Raw genomic sequence first — 22,569 nt, forward strand, 5'->3', positions numbered from 1 at the left:
GCAGAAACTTCGTCCCAACCTGCAAATGCACCTGTTAGAGTTGGCTGTCCCGAAGAGGACTCAAATCAGCTTCCATCTGATAGTTAAACCTGCAAGTCAAAGAGCAGGACGAATATGAGCAATAGAGGAGCAGATGTGGACCCACTGGCCCAATAGAGCCAGAGTGATCATCTAGCATCACAGCGAACAATTTGTGTAGAGTATTTTGACCCTGCTGACAGATTAACACCACTAACGAAGCTCATCTCCACTGTTTTGTGAGCTGGGAGAGAAGATCTGAAACAGCCACACCGTAACTCCAATTTTCAGTGGGCACTGGGCGAAGATGGTTACAGAGCAACATAATCATAGCTGGTAAATATGGTGTCATTTCTTTTTTATCAAATATGACTGTAATTTCTTTCAGTAGCCATGTTCTCGATTTAACTCCGATGATGTTTCTAGACTGATTAGCTGAGAAATTTGATGAACAGAATTTTGTAAATAGTGCCAATGAGCAATTATGATTTAATTTTTTGATGTCAGATTGCATGGATTAGTTCCTTGCTTTTCGAAGTCTGTTTCGGAAGTAAATTGCAGGCCCTTACTAATTTGTCTAAGGAGCTGTGTAAAAGAGCTCTTCACCTTGAGCTCCAGAGAAGCAATGATGTCGAAGTCGAACAACAGTTGATGCCCTCGGGATTGTAATGTATTGGCATTGCCTTCCTGCTATCCGTCTCAAATGCTAAACTCTGTGCCACCGTCAATTGTGGATCTCGATGCGTAAAATCTTATAAACAATAGCTCCCCAGGTTTTGTTTCCAAACGTCAACTGCTGAGGAGGCATGGTTCGATGGACACAGGAATGTAGATCCGTAACATCCTCTATTTGTTCTGTCTTTAATTTTATGTCTGAAGTAAGTTGATGTGGTTTCAATAAGGCTTGGACGTTGGAAAAGTGAATCTTCTTCTTTTTTATGTCTTAATCTTATCCCTCGGAACACTAATCTTAGCCTCTCACGACTAGTTCTCCTCCGCAAGCAACTTGACGTTATAATTTCGCAAACAAAGGGTCGGTAGCTAATTAGCAAGATGGGAACATGACATCATGGACAATAAATATTTAAACGCCCACGCCCTTGCCATTCATGTTTGGGAGTGCTCCATAAAATATTGGTTTATAAAAATTTAATTTTTTTATATTCTTTTATCGTTTTAATATGTAAAAATAAAATAAAATATTATTTTAATATATATCTAAAAAATCAACTAACATAGTACACAGCAGCTGATAACCCTCACTGCCGGACCTGGAGCGGGAACAATCTATATTTTATGCATTAACCTTTGACCAATCACGATTAGCAGAATTATTTATCAGGGCCACTTCAATCTCGGGAGCTCAACTCCTCACAAAAACCCATAAAAAAGGCTACAGGTTTCCACCACTTCCATCTCAAAACTAAGTTAGGTATGGATGTGAAAAAGACCACCAAAACATTTACCAAAAAGAAGAGTTCATGTCACTCAAACAAGATCTTCACATGTGTTCTTCTACTGCTGCTGATTCCCGTACTTGTGCATTTGCAAGCTTCCCCTTTCTATTTCTTTACCTCTCCCACTGCTACTTCACGGGCTTTCTTCAACAAATGGAAAGGAATAGCACTTGACGCCTCCGCTGGTCCTTCTATCTCCAACAACAGTGACGGTTTGATCTCAAAGCTTCGAGAGTCAGTCACTTTCCTACCCCTGAAAGATCTGAGGTTCGCTGAAACTGCCATGGAGGGGAACACTTGGTTTATGAGCTCCTTGAACGACACCCATGAGGCGAACGAAGCTGAATACCTCTATTTCCCTTCACAAATGTCCAAGGGGCGGCTTCTATGCATCAAGGGAAGTCATGCGACAGACGGCACCAGGAACTCATATGCCTTGGTTTGGCCAGAAGCTCTTCCAGACTCTGCCACACTCATGAAGGGCTTGACCTTTGTGTCAGACACATTCTATGATTATGGCAATTTGTGGCATGGATTGACTGGTATGGCGCCCTTTGTTGGTTGGTCTTTGAAAAATAAGTGCCTGAATCCTACAAGATGGGTACTGTTCCATTGGGGAGAGTTGAGGTCTAAAATGGGGTTATGGCTACAACACCTAATGCAAGCTAACTTTGGAGATGTTAAAGTTGAGGGATTTGAAAGAGGAGATGGGCCGTACTGCTTTGAGAAGGCAGTTGTGATGAGACATAACGAGGGAAGTATGGGAAAGGAAAGGAAGCTTCAGGTTTTCGATTTGTTGCGATGTAATGCTAGAAGATTTTGCGGTATAAGCCCTGAAGGCAAGGGACAAGAGACCAATGAAAGAGGTGAACCGATTATAAGGCTGACGCTGCTCATGAGGAGAGGTTCGAGGTCATTCAAGAATGCAAGCGCTGTGACGGACATATTTGCACGGGAGTGTGCACAGGTGGAGGGCTGCACATTCAAGGTAGCTCAGTCAGAAAATCTAAGCTTCTGCGACCAGGTTTGTTTGTCTGAAACCTCTACTCTGTTGGATCCAAAAATTTTCTTTCTTTTCCTACTATTTTTACACTGAAAAAAAAGATGATATTTTCAAAGAGAATTCATGCAAAACATAATATACCCAAGATATCGATACATTTATTACACTTAACATACATAGTTCTCTATGAAAAAAAAACAACACTCATCTTATGTTACTTTCTTACACTCATCTTATATTACTGACATGGCCCCTTCATTGTTCCTGAGAAATCAAATTATCCAGCGTTCAATTTCTTATGAACAAATGCTAGAGATCTTGATGGTAAAATCTCTGGCTTAGTCAGGGACACCTGCGGGCAGTAACTGGTTAGGTTGGGAGCAGAAGTAATTCAAGCGAATGCCATAATAATCGAACTTCTATATATCCATCCGATTGGTCGAATGAAGAACATTTAGAACATTTTGCAACTTACTGATCATTAAGTTTCCTTTGCTGAAATTCTTTCTTGTACATGCTTACTAAACAACATGCAATGACAGTAGCAATAAGCCAACCGGAATTAATAAAAAGCTCGATGGTTCGAAATGCCTGTTGCTGCAATCTAGCTCATTCTTTTAACAATTGTGTTCATCATTCAGGTCAGAGTAATGACTTACACCGATGTCGTTGCATCCCCACATGGTGCTCAGTTGACAAACATGCTTTTCATGGACAGAAACAGTAGTGTGATGGAGTTCTTCCCTAAAGGATGGTTAGAGCTTGCCGGAGTGGGTCAGTACGCACATCACTGGATGGCAGACCAATCTGGCATGAATCACCGAGGTGCATGGTGGGATCCACTGGACAAAAAGGAATGTCCATTTCCTCAACAAGATGTAGATTGCTTTAAGTTTTACAAAAATGGGAGAGTTGGTCACAATGAAACCTATTTTGCAGAGTGGGCGAGAATTGTTCTCAATGAAGTTAGGATAAGCAAGATGCAAATTGCCACTAGGAGTCCCACTAACAAGCCACAGCCAAACTCAATTGCCTGCAAGTGCTAGTGTATTTGTTCACTTGGCATTTTACAATCTTATATTATAGGGCACAGTTGAATTGTAACAGAAAATTTGATGAAATAATGCTTTGTTCTTGGACATGAGAAACAAGAGGAAAATATGCAGTAATATTCTCTTTTTGCAAAAGTAATATAGCATTCAACTACAATTATAGGGAATTTTTCAAGGGTCGCATTAAAATTGAAGAAGTTGCTGGGAAGATTTACAATGGAACCTGCATTTTAACTCTTGATACATCCAAAGGATGGGCATTGCTTTAACAGATTCTTCGGTGCTCAATAGACCTCATCTTCTAGACATTTTGGACCACAGATAAACCACCAAGAAACAAAACAGTGCAAAAGGAACCACATGAACAATATGGTTTCCACCACTCTTGATGATACTCTTGTTTAATTTCCTAAGGTTGTTCTTCACACCAGCTTGAGCTTTCATCAGTGATTTGCTGTTGTCATTCAAAGGAAGCTTTCCGAAGGCAGTTGCAGATTTTTGTACTGGACCCATGTTTCATCTATCCATTTCCTTTCCTAAAAATAAATATTCAACATTTCAAGTTGTTTTCTGTATCTGAGAATCAGTATTTTCAGTTACGGGCAGATAACTGTCCTCTTCTTTTACAATATAATGCGCTATCTCTAAAGTTCAGTAATTTTATCCACCATTTCCTTGCCCTTTAAAAATTTCACACGGCCATTGCGTTTTGTTTCAATTTTTTTTATTAAAAAAAAGTTTGAAATTAGAAGACTAGCAATTCAAAAAGAAATCATTATATCATAGGAGTGGCAACATTGAGCAAACCAAAAACTAAAAGATAGCAGAAGTTAGCGTGCACAAATGTAAAAAAAATAAAAAAATAAGGGTTTAAGCATATACCAGAGTCTCTAAGAAATCCTTCTCATATTTTGCTTCTGATTATATCTCTTGAGCCACCTACACCATATGATTAAATTGGAGCTTGAACATTACAACAGAGGAAACTTCGAAAAATTCTGCACTCAAACTGACCACATCAGATGGTAATGTTAAATTTCAAATGGAAAGATCTTCATCGCAAAAATATGCGAACAATATAAACACAGAAAAATCATCAACAGCAGTTTTTATTTTTGCAGGAAATGTGCCCAAATTCCATACGACAACAAACACAGACCAATCCTGGCTTCGATTGCCAAGAATGGCATGCATGTACTTCCTCAGAGCCTTCAAAGCAATCAATCCACCATAATTCCTTCTTCACTGGGAAAAAACCCAAGAAAGGACCTTATCTTGTTTCTTCTTTTATTAAATACAATAAAATATCCAGAGTCCAATAACAAATTGACAACAGTTTTGTAAAATCCCATGAAAGAACAATTTCACAAACCCAGAGTTGATCAATCACAGACATCTTCCACTATGAGCAAAGATCATAGAACTTAAGGGTCTTCGATACAACCTTAACGGTCTTTTTCTCACTCCACGACTCAATCTTCCTGGCATGCACAGTTAACATTTCAATTGCACGGGAAAGCCAGCCGATACAAAACCAGTAGGAACAGATGTCATAAAAATAAACCCCGAAACAACATCTTACATGGCTTGGAGAAACAGCAAGTGGAGCTGCCCAAATTTGCAACACAGCCAGGCTTGTTTATGTAATTGGGTTTGGAAAATCTAATCTTTAATAAATCACTCCATTTTACAGCCCTCGTGCAAAATATTAGCTCAACAATACAGAAACGCGTCCGCTTTTTTCCAGAGGAATTGCTTTGCCTTCATTAAGCAAGGTCAACAGTTTTTATATAAAAAAAAATAAAAATTAAAGAGGAGGTTACGTTTCTTAATTGCCTAACTTGGTGACGTAGGCCAGTGATCTAACCGTCCACATCCAAATGGATCGGGTCAATCCGCAATTGTTTTTAATCGGAGCTCGCCACGGGTCTCGTGCTAAGTCCTTCTCTACAAACATTTGAAAAGAATTAATAAAGGAATCATAAACCCTAACTTTGAGAATAAAAAATACCTTGATCTGTAAGGAGCAGCGCCTCTGTAAAAAGAACCGCCTCTTCGGTTCAAACCATCCTCCATTGAAGCAAATTTGAATGGTGAAGCCAAATTAATAGGGCCGGAGATTTGCGCGAATTTTTAAATTCGAAGAATTGGGGAGTGGCGTTTTACGAGCGAGTTTCGAAAATTTTATATTCCACGTATTAATTATTTTTAAAAATAATTTTAAAGAAAAAGAAAAAAAGAAAATTTACAAACTATAAAAGTGTTAAAAATATTTTCATCTAAAATTTATCTTAATTGGATTTATTTTTCCAGATAAATTTATAAAATAACTATTGTTATAAAATTTCCTGTTTTAATGTGCATCCATAACATTTTTTTTTCTGGAACACTAAAGTGCATTATTTATTTGGCTTTGATTCTCAACCTACACGTACAATCATCTCGTGACCATATACAGTCATCTCATGACCATGAACATACAATAAAGTTATTTATTATAATTTTGATTATGATGTCTATAGATTTTGCTTTGAGAGAACTTAATGGATATGTTTTGTATCTTCAATCATGCTGAAAAAATATATCAAAGCTAAAAAATTATTTTATCTGATTCAATTTTTGAGTTTCTAACTTAATTATAACATGCCATGTTATTACAAATGGGTTTATAAAGGCTTAGATTTTTGTTATATGCCTGGGTTAAAGATGATTAGAATCTAGGTTACTGGAAATAAAAAACTTTGGATGTACTTGAGCCAATTTATATTATAGATAATATTTTTATTTTGATTTAGTTTTTATTAAAAAATAACTAAATTGGTTTTTAAAAAAAAACTGAAAAATATTCAAATTGATTGATTTTAGTTGGGTTTGGTTATATTAACAAACCAGTTCAAATTGATTTATTTTAGTTTTTTCGGTTTGACTTGATTTTTTTTGTTTGACTTTTTTTTATTCAATGTTATTTTTAAAAATTTTAAACTTATAAAACCAAATCAATTAGTTTTAAAAAATTCTAATTAATTTAATATATTTTTTTAATATTTCAGTTTTTTTTTTCCCAATCCTTACCTCATATAATTGAAAAGGATGGTAAACAAATGTGCATCATTTACTCGAATGGGTGATGCAGCGTCCGCCATTTAGAACCCGTTTGACAAAGAGGTTGTGTCTGCGTTTTATTTAAAACGCATATGTAAATTGTTTGGTAAAAACAAAACGTATTTTACTATATATAGGTCTCATGTTTTTTCGCATCCGAGACGTAGGAAAAGAAGAAGCAGCGTTTTGCTGCTTTGTGCACATTGTTCACGCTAATTTTAATTAGCGTGAACAGTGTATGTGAACAATGCAGTAGATCTGCACTGTTCGCTTGAAAAATAACGAACAATGCACTGCACTGTTCGCGTGAACTTTGCAATTCACTTGCACTGTTCACATACTCTTTTTGTTAAAGATTGTTAATTTTATTAATATTTAAAAAAAAAACTAGTTTAAAGTAAATTAAATTAATTTATATTGTAATGTGAATAATATTTTTTTCTTGAAAAATTAATATATAGTGAATTAAATTCACTCGCACTATAATATCAATTTTATACCTGATAATATTTTATTTAATTTTATTACACGCTCAAAATATTATGAAAACTATAGTTTTTATCGGATAAATTTTGTATGTAATGGAATTATAAATAATTTAATAGAATAATAAAAAATATTTTATATAAAGTATTATTTATTTCATGATGTAATAGGAGTAATTAATTTTACAATATTTAAATTTAAAACCATCAATATTAATATATATTTTTTAAAATTATTTTATAGCCTTAATTTCAAAAGTATTTTTAACCGAACACATTAAACTACTTTTTTTTAACCTCAATTTCAACCATAGTTTTAACCAAATATCTATTTTTTCAAATCAACCTTAACTAAAAATACTTTTTATAAAACAATTTTTTTTAAATTACAATCACAACAGCTATCGCAATATCAAACACACTCTTAAAAAAAAAAATATCAACCTTAACTAAAAATACTTTTTATAAAACAAATTTTTTTAAATTATAATCACAATAGCTATCGCAATACCAAACACACTCTTAAAAAAAATATATAAACATTGGGTGGGGGTCTAGGTTTTCACAGCCAGGCTTGCAAACCCATTTTTTTAGACCATGCATGCCTAGCTCTACATTTTTTTCTTTCTGTTTTTATTTCACATTTTATAATTAGATTTTTAAAAACAAATCTATTTAAATAATATTTAAATAATTATCCAGGTACATTATTATTTTCAAATAATATTAGCGTCTTGTATGGAAATATACACAATTACATTTTCTTATATAATTTAAATTAATATTTTTCTTATAAAAATTCTTTTTTATTAATATATAATTAAATTTTAAAATACCCACGAAATTAAATATCTCTACTTATATTTTTTTTTAGTTAGCATCAACTATATTTTTTATGATTTACAAACTCATTAAATTTTTATTTTATTTTTGTAAACTCACACATTAATTTTTAAATTTTCAATTAATATTTTGTAATGTTAAAAAATGTTATCACGATACCTAATAATTTTCTCTCCTGATAAAAATTAATTTTAAAACGGGTAATTGACTAGTTTTTTCTGCGGTGAAAAGCGTCTTAAATTCGTCGTTGATTTTCCTTTTCGGTGGCTTTCTGTTTTTTTGTTTTTCTTTCCTCACGTGGTCAAGTCAATTGGAACCTGTGTGATAATTAATTCTCTAATGCACAGTAACCTAAGTGCAACTCCAAGGGACGTGGCAAAAGAAGAGTAAAAAATAATAATAAAAATATTATTTTAATTTTTCAATGTTTATTTCATGTGCTCCAAGTGTGCTCCTATATATTTAGTAAAAACCAATAAAGCAAGGTCAATAAAAAAATAAATCAATTAAATACAGTAATGTGTAATAAAATGACATTGAGTTTTTTTTTTAAATAAAACACTTATTTATTATACTCCAATAAAATTGATTTTTCAAATAGTTTCTTTTATTAAAATATACATAAAAAACTATATTTATACTATTTAAAATACAAATTTATCAATTTGACTCTTCGAAACAAAGAGATGCTCTAAGATGTATATTTCCATATTTACCCATGGATCACAACCTTTAGTCATGCCTGACGCACATCCTCCACCATCCACTAGTTTGATCTTCGAGGAATCCAACGCTGCCCAAGAAACCACTTTCACTGTCAAACAAATTACACGCGTTGTTTGGAAGTTTCCATCAATCCATGTCCATCAACGCCACACCCTTTTCGTAAACGCAGAAATAACACGCGATGTCTGGCTATAAATTATTGCCCTCCATAGCCACAGGTATCACAGCCTTTCTCTCTCCTATAAAAAAATCCCCAGAGAGAGAGAGAGAGAGAGGATTGCCCCCAAACTTTGCAATATGGGAAGTGAAGCTGAGGTTCCTAAAAAGCCCAGGTTTTTATGTCTTCATGGATTCAGAACAAGCGGAGAAATTCTCAAGAAACAAGTGCACAAGTGGCCTGAATCAGTGCTTCAAATGCTCGATCTCGTTTATCTAGATGCCCCTTTTCCTAGCCAAGGAAAATCAGATGTGGAAGGAATCTTTGACCCTCCTTATTATGAGTGGTTCCAATTTAACAAGGTCCAAATCCTTATGCATCAACTGTATAAAGTTCAAAGAAAGAAATTTGATTTTCGAATAATCTTTATATGTAAAAGGATAAATTTATATTGTTTCTCTGTGGTTTGATTTTGATACTCGGTTTGTTTTGTTGTATATTTGTTTTTAATTTGAAGAGATGTTTGGTGTGTTTTCTTCCAGGAATTCAATGAATACACTAATTTTGATGAATGCCTCGCTTATATCGAGGATTTCATGATCAAGAACGGACCCTTCGATGGTCTACTTGGCTTTTCTCAGGTGTGTGAAAAACTGTGTTCTTTATTTGTTTCCACATATATAAAGATTCTATTTGGTTGCAGAGAAAATGCAGAAAACTGTAATGATTCTTGTTGTTTACATTTTACTCGTGGCTAATTTAATATATTCATGTAACTTATTCACTGGATGTGCATATATGATACAGGGCGCAATTTTATCGGCTGGGCTTCCCGGATTGCAAGCGACGGTTAGATGAAGTTGCTCGTTTTTTATTTTTTAAATTATAATTTATTTTTTACAGATGAGAGGCTCGAAACCCGACATCTCTGGGAAGGAGAATATGAATACAAGTCACTGGCAGCCTCTAGTTTATTAATAGAATTATAATAATGCTAGATGATTTATTGGGCTGTTTGCTGTTTCCTTTTGCAGGGTGTGGCTCTAACCAAAGTGCCCAAAATAAAGTTTCTGATAATAATTGGAGGAGCCATGTTTAAGTCACCATCTCTGGCTGAGAAAGCATATGCTTCCCCAATTGAATGCCCATCCCTCCACTTTTTAGGTATCTTATCTCCATTTATTGTTTCTTTCTACGAGTATAGAGTTCCATATCTTTTGCCATTACTCCTCTAGCAGCTTTGATATGTACTAATAAGGCATTTCGGGCTCCTTGTTTATAAAAGAAACGGTTAACAATCATTGTGAAAAGAATATAAAACAAACCTGTATATAATTGAATTCAGAAAGAACATATTTGCTAATGTCATCCTGCCTGTTTGTTGCAGGGGAGACGGACTTCTTGAAGCAATATGGAATGGAACTCTTGAAATGTTGTGCAGACCATGTTGTGATTCATCATCCTAAGGGTCATACGATACCAAGACTTGGTGAGTACTGAAATGTGAATCACCCTTCTTTCTGTTTTGCTCTAACAGGAGGCTCAATGCATCTTGTGCTATTGTAATAAGGGATAGATCGCCGTCAATCATTGAATCTTAAGTGCATCCTTCGCATGATTTGGATCTAAAATATTCAAGTGTAAATCCCAAGTCTTAATTGCTGACGAGGGACCCAACAACTCTTTTATCTCTCGTGTTTCTTCGTGTTGCTTATTACATTTCTATCATTGTTATTTACTAACAGGCAATTATTTCTCTTCTTCTTTCAGATGAAAAGGGTTTGGAAACCATGCTGAGCTTCATTGACAGAATTCAAAACATGTTACTAGACAAGTAGATAATGGTGGCGCTTGTTTAGCGCGTCATCGATTCACTTTAAGCGGATCAATAGTGTATGATGGCTAGCCAGAGCTCGCATGATATTAATCCAGTGCCGACACGTAGTTTTTTAATGCAATTTGACAGTTTCACCCCCATACATGCTCTTATTTTTGTTTCTACCTGCTGCCTTCTTCTGTGTGAGCCTGTGTACTGGTATTTTTTGAATCCAAGCCATTATTTTCCAGACGATGATGCACGGTTTGTATTGGTTACTTGATAAGTAACGTGGCTTTATCTGAATCCATTAGTTTATGTTTGCAAAGCGAGCCCGCTCGCCATTCAATTTTACACAAGCCAAGCCATGTTCTCTGACAGAATTCACTTATAATTTTAGTTTTTATATGGTTGTTAATTTTAAAATTTATAAAATTAATTAAAAATATGTAGTTGATCTGGACAATTATTGACATCCTTTTCTTTTAGATGGGAGAGAACTTTTTTTCTGTCATGGGATCATTTTTTAATGAATATGAGGAGTCCAATAACGCACCTCCTGATAAGAGCTGCCGGCATATCTAAACATCACATTCCATATTTGACGGTTCCCGTCTGATCACCCTTTACATGCTATCCTATTCCCTCAAATAATTCAATATGCCAAAATGGCAAAATCAGGTATGCGGTCACCAAGTGATGTTTTGCCGTCCACAATATGGATTCGGTGGAAGTACATTATTTTAAAGAATTCTATGGCTAATGTATTGATAATTAATCATAAAAAATTAAATATATTGACATGATATTTATAAATTATCTATATCTATAAAAAAAATAAAAAACAAATATATGATGGAAAAAGATTACATTTACTCAAACTCAACTCTCAGCTTACACAAACTGTTGCACGTTGTAGTAGAGGTGTTACTTTTGACAATTCCTTTTTCTCTATTCTTCTCACATGTTGCACTCTCACACTCATTTTGTTCTCAAATAATGCCTTTATTTATAGGCAATTCTATGACAAACAAGAGGTCATAAATCATGGCACTAATGGTAACAACAGATAGGTTGCACCATTTTTGTTAATGGTTGGTGCAACTACTATTGTAGCTTTTTGGCAATGGGTTGGTGCAACTACTATTATAGCCTTTTGGCAATAGTAACCCTACTTTTTAGGGTAGGCTGCATAATTTGTTGTCTATTAATGGAAAATCTCAACAATCACCCCCTTTAACATTTATATGAGCAATTGTCCTTTTGTTTTTCCAGCACAAGCTTGCATTCTGCAGCTCTTTCAAACTTACTATTTTGAGAGCGTCTGTGGTCAAGTTTATAGATACTCGCCAAATCTTTCAATCACCAAAGTAACCCAAGCATCCCTTTGCTCACTTCAAATGATCAGTTTAACCAAATAATTTACTTCATCACATTTGAAGAGTGTTAAAACTTATCTCTAGGACACAATATTCCCCTTCGAGCATATCAATCATGCTCGGTCTAGAATGATTGTTCAGGCCTCACACCAAAGCTTACAACACCTCCTTAAACGAAAATTTCTTTTTCCAAGTGCGACAGTCACTCGAAAATTTCTTTTTCCAAGTGCGACAGTTACTGAGTATTTCAATGTGATCACGAACTCACCACTCTTCCAAGAATTTACTTATCTTGGAGTTGCGCCTGCCCTCTGTTTCACCCTAAGAACCACGCTTTACTTCTCCATAAGTCTCCCGTTATTGGTCTCAAGAGTCCAAGTAGCTTTCCACCTTTAACCACGGGGGTAACAAGAGTCCAAGTAGCTTTCCACCTTTAACTACGGGGGTAGCACATTAAAGGTTGATTCATATATGTCTTCATATTCTAATTATTATAATGGTATTACCAAGCTTACCACCTTAACAGGAATCAACTTGGTCCAGGAACATGCACTTGCCCTTTTGCACATAAAGTGTTGAGGAATATAACGATCATGAATTAAAGATCATTTCTCTAAAATAAAACTTTGTTGTTAGTTAAAAAAAATTATAATAAAAGAGATTAAGTTTAATAAAAACAAACAAAACATACCCTGTTTGGATATTATCATAAAAAACTTTAATTTTCTCATTAAAATTTTGATTTATCTATTTTATTTGGTCCTTGTTGTTTTTTAATTTTATATTTTAATCTATTTTTTTTTCATTTTAGGTTTTATATGATAAGAGAAAAAAAGAGTCATCAAAATATTAAAGAGAGAGAAAATATTCAGATAACAACTTTTCAATAATAATAAAAGTTAATTTTAATATTAGTAAGTTTGTTTTTTTAAGACAAGCTTAGAGATAATTATACCCTTTGATTGTATAAAAAAAATAAATTAAGATCCTTAATTTTTTAAACATGTTTAATTGTAATTTTTTATAGAGATTAAATATTATTTTGGGGTCAAAAATTGATCTAGTAGTTTATTGGGTGTTTCTAAGTAGAAAATTTTTTAAAAAATAGGTTTTTAAAATAAAAAAACTTAATCTTTAATTTTTTATCATAAAAAAGACATGTTGTTTGTAAGAATAAATAACTTATTATTTATTTGAAATAAAAAAACAATCGTGCAAACAAAACAAAAGCTTAGTATTTCATAACTTTTTTTAAAAAAATTCTCTTATTTTTTATTTTTTTACTTCATATTATTTTCTTATTAAAATCTTAATTAATACCATATTTCTTTTTTAAAAAATCTTAATTAATACCATATTTCTTTTTTTTTTAAAAAAAATGCTTGGTGTATATTTTTTAAATAGTAATTGATATTTTTTAATTTCATAATGATTTAAAATATATTTTAATTGATCTTTTATCTTTTATTTTATATAAATAAATTACGTTTACATTGCATATCTATAAAAATAAAAATTACTTGCTCTTAAAATTAATCCATAAGATAAAATATTTAAAATAAAAAAAGCTTCTGAGACTAAATATTGACATGTATATCTATTTATCCTTTTTTATTAAAAAAATTAGCCTTTTATTTTAATATTTAATAAAACACAACATCTTTATTTTCTCAATTAAAAATGTTATAATAATAATAAAAAAAATCTATACTACCAATCCTTTCTTCAATTACAATAGAAATGAACTTTTAATTCTATCCACAACACTAGAAAAAAAAAATACCTGCAACGCTGGTTTTTCGTTAATTTAGATTTATTTTTATGTTTTCAAAATATTTTAATTTTTTATTTTAAATTAATATTAATACTTTTAATTTTTTTATTTTAAATTAATATTAATCTAGTATTTTTAAAATTTTAAATATATTAATATCAAAACTCATTTTTAAAAATAAAAAAATGTTATTTAAATATATTTTTAAATAAAATATATTTAAAAAATAACCAAAACCACCGCTAGCGTGCTAACGATCGAAGCAAAGGATCGATTCCATCAGGGAATTCTAGAAGAATCATGTGGGCAGCGGGCAATAACAATGACGATGGTGATTCGAAAGAGTAGCAGTAGAGCAATGACATGCTTATTTCTATCTCAATTACTTCCTCCCACGCTCTCTCACCATAACCACTCCTTTTCCATTTACAAATCCTGTCGCTCTCTCTCTAAAACTCCCTCGGTAACTTAGCGCTCGCTCTCTCTCTCAAACCGGCACATCTCTACATAACTAACCAACACAGCCTGTAATCACACTCCTTTTTTTTTGTTTGTTGTTTGTTTATTAGGATTTTCTAGGTTCAATCTGGTGTCCCACAGTCTGTGCAGCTCGTACAATTCGTTCATTTAGTTCAAAATTCAGCGAATCCAGCACCACCGCAAGAATGCAAAATTCAGAGTCCATATCATACCTAACTCAGCGAGAAGCTGCTGAAGTCGATGAGATTCTCATGGGCCCGCTCGGCTTCAGCGTCGATCAGTTGATGGTCACTCTCAATCTTTATCTCGATTTTTTTATCATTGTTATTATTATTATTAACAGACTCAATTTTTCATTTTGCTGCTTGTTCTTCTTTTAGGAATTGGCTGGATTGAGTGTTGCTACTTCAATAGCCGAGGTATTGCCAAATTTTTATTATTTCTATGAAATCGAGTTTATAAATAAAATTGTTATTAACCTCTAGTATTGTGAATCAAAGGTGTATAAACCTAGCGAATACAGTCGTGTTCTTGCAATCTGCGGTCCAGGGAATAATGGCGGTGATGGTTTAGTGGCAGCTCGTCACTTGCATCATTTTGGATACAAACCTTCCGTTTGTTATCCAAAACGGACTCAAAAACCTCTTTATAATGGTCTTGTTACTCAGGTAAAGTATTCATCTGGTCTTGAATTGAACTGTATTTAAATTATAGTATAACATTGGAGACCCATTACGATGTTGCTTTTTTTGGTAGTTGGAATCACTGTCAGTCCCTTTCCTTTCAGTGGAGGATTTGCCTGTGGATTTGTCTGAAGATTTTGACATTCTAGTAGATGCAATGTTCGGGTTCTCATTCCATGGTAATTACTTGTCTTAGTGCAAACTATCTCTTGATTTTTCTATGACTGTGTATACATATAAGTGTCTCAACAACTTGAGATTATTGTTATGCATTCTTTATGTGAAGTGTATTAAGATTTTATGCTAATGCTCGATTTGCAAAATGCTGTAGCAATACTGAAATATAGTTCTTTTCAAGTTGCTACAGTTTGGTTTATTTTTCCTTTGATATTCTATTTAATTGAGCAGCTTAGAGTGAGGAAGTAGAAAATATAAATTGAGGGCTGGCATAAAAATGTGAATGATGAACATGAAATTAATAAAATTAAACAAGGATCAAAGAGAAAATATGCTAGTTTTGGTGTACCATCAAATGCACTCCTCATATGAAACATCACGAAGTACATGTTTGCTAGGAGGGTAAAGGGGATAAAAATTACCCTTGCAGGGAGGAAAATTTTTAATGGAGGTTAAAATTTAACTCAAAAAAGGGGTTAAATGTTAAACTTGTGTGGAGAGGGGTAAATAAATTTTGAGGGGGCATGTCAGGTTTTTTGCAGCCCCCCCCTCCTTCTCTTTTCTACATATATAATTCAACACTATTATATTCTTTTTTTCATCTCCTTCTATCTTAGACCAAAATTTTAAGTATTTAATCTTTTACTATTCTATTTAATTTAAAATTTGATCTTATCTTTATGGGGACTCATTATTATCCATAATTTTTCTACATCCCACCAGGCGTCCTTAAGACTTCATCCTTTAACCTTTTTTACACTCTTTAACACTTCACCTTTAAATCCCAGCCAGTCAACATTTCTCCTTTAAATTTTTCACCCCATACCAAACACAACCTAAGGGTCAAATTAGGAAATTTAAAAAATCAGGGGTGCCATGGTCCTCCAGTGCAATATGTAGTTCCATCCCCATGCAAAATCAACTTATCAGAGCTTAGAAACCTCAATTGTTTTATTTATTTGATTCTATAATTTGCCTGGATAACTTCTTTATCTATCATACATCAAAATTCTTACTTCTGACATGAATTTAATCATGTTTATAATCTGACTTTCAACATAAATTCTTACTTCTGACATGAATTTAATCGTGTTTATAATCTGACTTTCAACATTTTCAAATATTTTTCAGGTTCCCCAAGACCACCTTTTGATGACCTAATCCAGAAGCTGGTGCAATTGTGTAATTTTGCTCAAAATCACCAAAAATCCACTGTAATTGTGTCTGTGGATATTCCATCTGGATGGCATGTTGAAGAGGGTGATGTTAGCGGTGAGGGAGTTAAGCCTGATATGTTGGTATGTTTTTAGTGGAGACATTTGTATCATACTATTACCACTTCAATAATTTGAAAGATTGCAGATAATTTTCCAAAACATAATCCAATTTAATTATATTCAAACCATCTTATTGATACTACTTTAGTATTATCTAGGTTTCTTTGACTGCTCCAAAATTGTGCGCAAAGAAATTTACTGGTCCACACCACTTTCTAGGGGGTAGATTTGTCCCACCATCTATTGCGGACAAATTTAAGCTGCATCTTCCACCTTATCCAGGAACTTCCATGTGTGTCAGGATTGGAAAGCCTCTACAAATTGATATATCAGCTCTCAGACAAAACTATATTTCTCCAGAATTGCTTGAGGAGCAGGTGGCAGCTGACCCCATTGATCAGGTATGAACACTATTGTTGGCCATTTACTTAAGTATTCTTTCCCTTAGATGCTTGAGTTGACAGCATAACTGTTAACACATAGCTTTCAGAGTTTTTCCCTCTCCCAATCTCTGCTCTTGGTCTTTCACAATCAATGGAAAATTATTCTGCTGTATTCTAAGTCTGCCATTTTCTATCTTGCAGTTTCGTAAATGGTTTGACGAAGCATTGACTGCTGGGTTGAGGGAACCAAATGCTATGGCCCTGTCAACTGTTGGAAAGGATGGAAAACCGTATGTTGCTCTTCGTTTGCTATTCATTGTTGATAGTTTGTTAAATTACAATCCAAGTTAACATGCATGCTACTTTTGAGGGTAATGATTGGATGCATTGTTTGCTTCTTTGTTTAGTGGTTCATGTGATCTGATTTACAGTGATATGGTTTCACTTCTACATCTAAATTCAGAATACTCTTGTATTACTAATTTCTGAAGTACTAAATTCATGACACAGTAAACTGTAAAGAATGTTAGACCATGTATGCTTTCTTAATTGGGTTCTTCAATCTGAATTTGAAGAGGGAGCTTATGGACCCAGAAGGATACTTATCCACCCTTGTAATTTATGGAAACTTTGAAGCTTGTGCAACATTTTTGATGGGAGTTCCAAGTAATGACTGAATTGCCGCGTAACATATAAGACTTTCAAAATAAATCCGCAGATTTGTTGTAGGCACAAGTACATGGAACTCTTTTAGGTGGTTTACAGGCAATTCAAAGGCACAAAACTATGTGGAGTGGTTTGGCTCCTTTGGAGTTTGTAAAAAGGACAAATGTGAGTTGGAACTAGACAAGGAAATCCAGTTCTTAGGGCTGGTGCAGGTGCTGTTTATGGTACTTTTAGAAAGTCTTTTTTTAATAAAAAAAATTTGATTATAAGATGGATTTGGATCACAAAGGTAAGATTTATTGGGCTTGTATGGATGAAAAAGATAAATAATTCTTCCATACATTCCTCGGTGCAATTAAAGAAATTAATGCTACAATCATCATTTTCAGATCTCCTTGGGCATAGGACCCAATGTTTTCATGACATCACTCCTTGGGTCAGGATTGCATCACATAATCTCATATAGATGGCTTAACAACTTGACACGTTTGTAAAACTAGCCTCCTTCCTGATTGATACCATTACATGAGATTTGTTAGGTATCTTAATTCTACAAATTCTAGACTACTAAGCTTTAAGTAGAACAATCTACCAAGACTCGAGGCTTATACAAAGAATAAATTAACGAGTGGGCTCAGATTGAATTTTCAGCTGTCATGTGTGATTTTACAATCCTAACAGAAGTTGTAGATGAGTTACTCTCCATTTCTTGAAGAGTGTTGTCTCTGTTTGGTATTATCAAAAAGTCTAAAGCATCTCTTACTCTTAAATTTTGCTACTCAGTTAAAACTAACTCAGTTCTCTCATGAATTGAAAATGAAAGGATTTGCTGCTCAAATCTTGTTCTACGTTTTTTCTGTTTATAAAATGCATAGCTGGCTGTTTTGTAGAATTGATTGTCATTTTTCAATCATATTAATGATTATGTGGAAGATCTGCACATCAAATGTTCTTTCAACATTGTCAGATGTCTGTAAAGATGCTGGAATGACTATATGATGACTCCTTATTCATGTATGGTATTTGTTTATCTAACAGTCATCACTTGTCACTTGACTTTTTGCAACAGCTCATCAAGAATTGTGTTGTTGAAAGGAGTTGACAAGGATGGGTTTGTTTGGTAAGTGTTCTTCTGCTATTATTGGTGGCAATAGTGAGATTAGAAGTGGTTTCATGACTGCTCGTGGTTTTAAAAATTGCTGAAAATTTTACCCTTTTCAGGTACACCAATTATGAAAGTCAAAAGGCGCATGAATTATCTGAAAATCCCCAAGCATCACTCCTCTTCTACTGGGATGGTCTTAATCGGCAGGTATTCCAAGCATCACCTCTCTCTCTCTCTCTCTCTCTTGGGGGAAGGGGTTTTTTGAGGATTCACCCAACAGAAGGATGGTGGGAGGAATTTTATTTATATCATATTCATTGTTGTATGCTGTATGTGAGCTTATATTATATACTGACCTAGTAGACAACTTTGATGGCTATTTTACATGTGAGATTGGACAAAAAGTGTAATTTCTTAAGGATTACTGAAACTAAAAAAGACACTGGTTTTCAGTTTCATGTGCTTTCCGGTGACCGTTATTGTTGGGTTGTGTTTTAGTTGCCTGCTGATAGATCTGTGCTGTAGTCTTTCTGCATGTTTTTTTCTGTCACATCTGTTTGGAAGATTTGAAAAAAAATATGACCCTGTAGTTTCACATACTTTTCTGTTATTCCATTTGTCCACGGGGTAGCTTTTCTTTTCTAGTTAAAGTTAGCTCAGATGATTAAATCTCAAATAATTTGTGGACTTACCTCAAAATTTCCATGTTGAATCTGGTGCTCCTTTTGCGGTAAATATTTAGCAGCTGCAAAATGGCATCACAATTTGCTCACACGCAGTTTAATTAGTTTTATCAAACATGCTGAGTATCTATAGCAGTAGGTCTGTTGTCATTGTATATAGGGACATAACTGGTTGTCCCAAATAACAATGCTGCATTGTTAGTTGTGGGAATTAGGTAGGAGAGGAAAAGCCATATTTTGCCATTGTCAAGAGTATGATGTTAGCAATCCATCGATGATGCTTGTTGCCTAAGTATGACCATCAATTAACAATGAATTATGTTAAGCATGATGTTAGCATTCCATCAATCATGCTTGTTGCCTAAGTATGACCATCAGTTAACAATGAATTATGCTAACCATTATCCTATATTGCATGATATTTAGGCTATCCTTCCACTCCACTTTAGGCCTGGTTCTAAAGTCCATATACAGTTATATAAACATGAAACATGCTAAGAATTATGCAGAAAATGTTTTCTGTTTTCATGTTGGGTCTGTTGCTTAAACGCATGATAACTGTGATTTTTAGGTACGAGTGGAAGGATCTGTGCAGAAAGTTCCTGATGAGGAATCAGAACAGTACTTTCATAGCCGTCCTCGAGGGAGTCAAATTGGAGCAATAGCTAGCAAGCAGGTTTCTTTTATTCTTTTCAGAGTGTATCCAACACATCAAAATATTGGTGTGAGCTTTGTTTATCATCTTCTTTCTCCTTTCAGAGTACTATAATCCCTGGACGGCATATTCTGCACCAAACATACAAAGAATTAGAGGAAAAATATTCTGATGGGTAAGTTGCACTTCTCTTCGTTCTCCTCTTTGAGTGGCTTCAAATAACTAGCTTTTACGATTCTGTAATATAACTCAGTTTATTATTACACACAAGACTATTTCTGCTACCTTTTTTTGAAAGAAAATGATTACTCTGGATTTTAAGATTGGTGGTTAGCAATTTCTTGTTTAAGTGGGTATGGTTGTTTAAGAGCAAGTATCAATAAAATGTAGTGTTTTTTTGCCTGTTGTCTAAGTGCAGAAGTTTGATTCCAAAACCTAAACACTGGGGAGGGTACAGGCTTAAACCACAACTTTTCGAGTTTTGGCAAGGACAGCAGTCTCGTTTACATGACAGGTTAGTTTCATCTCATTTCTCGTGCTGCATATTTATATTTGCATGCAAACATTGAATGGAGCAGGTTTTTTAGCAATCCCCCATATCATATTTTGTTGTCTATTGTGTTTTGCTGAATGCTTGACTGCATCACAATTTTACAAAAATGTTAGTTAGGAATGTGGCTTCTCCAGGAAAAAAAATATAATTCTCACAGGAAGGTACTCTATTTTGCATACTATGAGATATATATATATGTGAAGTATTGAGAAAAATGGGTTTGGAAAGTATAAAAGTATTCATAATTATAGAGAGTTTTGGATATCAAATGGTCTTATGGTAGTTAACTGCATGGTTAATATATGCATGCTCTTTTACAGGTTGCAGTATATTCCTCAAGAAATTGACAGAAAGCTAGTTTGGAAGATTGTGCGGTTAGCTCCCTGACTAGTACTTCCAGCTTCCTCATTGTGAAGCTTGTCATTCATGATGTCATGGTACTTTGTTATCTGTTGCCCGTGTTTAGTTATTTTGGTACAAGTAGCAAATAGTATAATTATGTTCTCTGTCTTTTCTGTTTATTTGATTGTGTTGCTAGACTTCCAAAAGTCTTGTTAGTATACCCAGGAACATAAATTCTTATTCAGCGAGGAACCTTGTACCGTAAATTTTGATCTTGGATCGCAGATCTATTGGCGAAATAATTGAAGTGAAAGGCATGGGTCGAGGTTGGGTTTAAATTTGTGCATTTTAATTGGAAAGCAAGTTATGGACGAGAAGAGACACGCTATACTCCAAAAGTTGTGGGCGGCAGAGGTAGGCTGTTGCTGTTATTTAATATATAATGGAATGTTGAAATTGAAAAAATGAAAAAAAGAAAAGAAAAGAATTTTGTTACAAGTATAACTTGTTATATGTTTCATACGATAGCAAAAACATGACTCAAACTATTATTTTGAAACTTAACTAGCCTGTAATCTGTTAATTCCTCAAACTTTTGCATTAGATCACTGGTACTTCAATTTCGTTGGGCACCATGTATGTATTTGTTGGAGTAGATTGCCTCCTTTTTAATTAAAAATATATTAAAATAATTTTTTTAAACATTAACATATTAAAACCATTAAAAATTATCTAAAAAAAATAATTTTATATTTTATATATATATATATATAAAGCTCAACTGTAAAAATAAATATTTCCTATCGCACCTAGTAGAGTCGTGCGTAATTTTCCATTTGTTTGTCACAACTCGTAAGGATCACCTTACAATTAAAAGTACATTAAGGGCTGGGGTCTTTCAACCATGCCATCTTGTGGATTACAATGATGCCTATTTTTTCAGTTGTTATTTTGTCGTTGTATCCTTTTCTGAGTTGTTTCAGGAGTTGGTAGTTCTTATTTTCATGTTTTCTGAGTTTTAAAGGTTTTTGTTAGTTTATAAAACTTGATTGGAGATTAATGTAATATAAGATATAGTCTGTATTTGTAGTAGAAACATAATTAAGACTTTGATTTCTAGGAAATTATTTTTTAAATTTTCTTGTGTTTATTTTTCTATTACAAAAGATGGTTAACAAAAAAAAAATTAATAAAAAAAATTTAGTTTAATTTTTATAAAAGTATTTTTTTTTAAATTTGAGCTGGAAATATTTTCTAGAAATTATGAAAAAATTAAAAATATTTTATTATTGTTGACTGTATTAAATTTAATTTTTAATTTTTTAATTGTTATATATTTTATTTTTTTAGTAATTATTCAAGTTGTCATTTTGATTTGGCAGGTTTGTATGGCCATACCAAATTAATTTTAATATAATTTAATTTAAAATCTGACCTAAATAATAAATGGCGTCATGAGTTTTTAGATTTGATCTATAATATGAAATTTAAAAATAATATAAAAAAGAATCCCAAATAATTCTTTTGTTTAGTTTTTTTATATATACACAACTCGCAACATAGCCTATGCAATGTACTGGTTTATCTACCTGTGCTCGAGCAAACTCTACAAAATCATGGATGGACATCGAAAGATACAGTGAGTTGTGATGGGAAGTCACTTTGTTTAGTGGATCTATAAATCTTCCCTTTGTGAATAGCCAAAATAATTGGTAACTATCGATCGAAACGATGACTCCAAAATAATTGGTAA

The 22,569-nt window shown here is 33.4% G+C and overlaps 3 protein-coding genes and 1 long non-coding RNA gene across 9 annotated transcripts; 3 read left to right on the forward strand and 1 right to left on the reverse strand.

The window, feature by feature from the left end:
• Positions 1–1,271: 1,271 nt before the first annotated feature.
• On the forward strand, positions 1,272–3,657 carry LOC105120405 (uncharacterized). Its single transcript, XM_011018579.1, has 2 exons — positions 1,272–2,499; positions 3,120–3,657. The coding sequence occupies exons 1-2, from the start codon at positions 1,453–1,455 to the stop codon at positions 3,522–3,524; spliced, it is 1,452 nt and encodes a 483-aa protein (XP_011016881.1). The 5' UTR covers positions 1,272–1,452; the 3' UTR covers positions 3,525–3,657.
• On the reverse strand, positions 3,477–5,615 carry LOC105120404 (uncharacterized). Of its 4 annotated transcripts, none has more exons than XR_841324.1 (3): positions 5,542–5,615; positions 4,413–5,477; positions 3,477–4,066 (listed from the first exon to the last, which is right to left on the reverse strand). It is a non-coding gene; the product is annotated as an uncharacterized LOC105120404 (long non-coding RNA). The 4 variants fall into 4 exon arrangements; XR_841326.1 differs by having other exon boundaries at positions 4,413–5,011; positions 5,113–5,609; XR_841325.1 differs by having other exon boundaries at positions 3,477–3,984; positions 4,413–5,609.
• Positions 5,616–8,852: 3,237 nt separating this feature from the next.
• LOC105120406 (UPF0483 protein CG5412) lies at positions 8,853–10,965 on the forward strand. Its single transcript, XM_011018580.1, has 6 exons — positions 8,853–9,205; positions 9,386–9,484; positions 9,651–9,692; positions 9,878–10,007; positions 10,231–10,332; positions 10,614–10,965. The coding sequence occupies exons 1-6, from the start codon at positions 8,984–8,986 to the stop codon at positions 10,679–10,681; spliced, it is 663 nt and encodes a 220-aa protein (XP_011016882.1). The 5' UTR covers positions 8,853–8,983; the 3' UTR covers positions 10,682–10,965.
• A 3,093-nt stretch (positions 10,966–14,058) lies between these two features.
• LOC105120407 (pyridoxin (pyrodoxamine) 5'-phosphate oxidase) lies at positions 14,059–21,256 on the forward strand. 3 transcript variants are annotated; one of them, XR_841328.1, is made up of 15 exons: positions 14,059–14,275; positions 14,382–14,579; positions 14,673–14,711; positions 14,793–14,960; positions 15,049–15,154; positions 16,284–16,450; positions 16,588–16,830; positions 17,014–17,102; positions 18,548–18,598; positions 18,700–18,790; positions 19,838–19,942; positions 20,026–20,096; positions 20,340–20,435; positions 20,795–20,911; positions 21,102–21,256. XR_841328.1 is itself a non-coding variant. In XM_011018581.1 (14 exons), the coding sequence occupies exons 1-14, from the start codon at positions 14,135–14,137 to the stop codon at positions 20,859–20,861; spliced, it is 1,632 nt and encodes a 543-aa protein (XP_011016883.1). In that variant the 5' UTR covers positions 14,059–14,134; the 3' UTR covers positions 20,862–21,154. The 3 variants fall into 3 exon arrangements, 1 of the variants encoding a protein (XP_011016883.1); XR_841327.1 differs by having other exon boundaries at positions 21,013–21,154; XM_011018581.1 differs by having other exon boundaries at positions 20,795–21,154.
• Positions 21,257–22,569: the final 1,313 nt, after the last annotated feature.

Source organism: Populus euphratica, unplaced genomic scaffold (assembly GCF_000495115.2).
Source record: "Populus euphratica unplaced genomic scaffold, PopEup_1.0 scaffold6.1, whole genome shotgun sequence".
NCBI classification, from domain to species: domain Eukaryota; kingdom Viridiplantae; phylum Streptophyta; class Magnoliopsida; order Malpighiales; family Salicaceae; genus Populus; species Populus euphratica.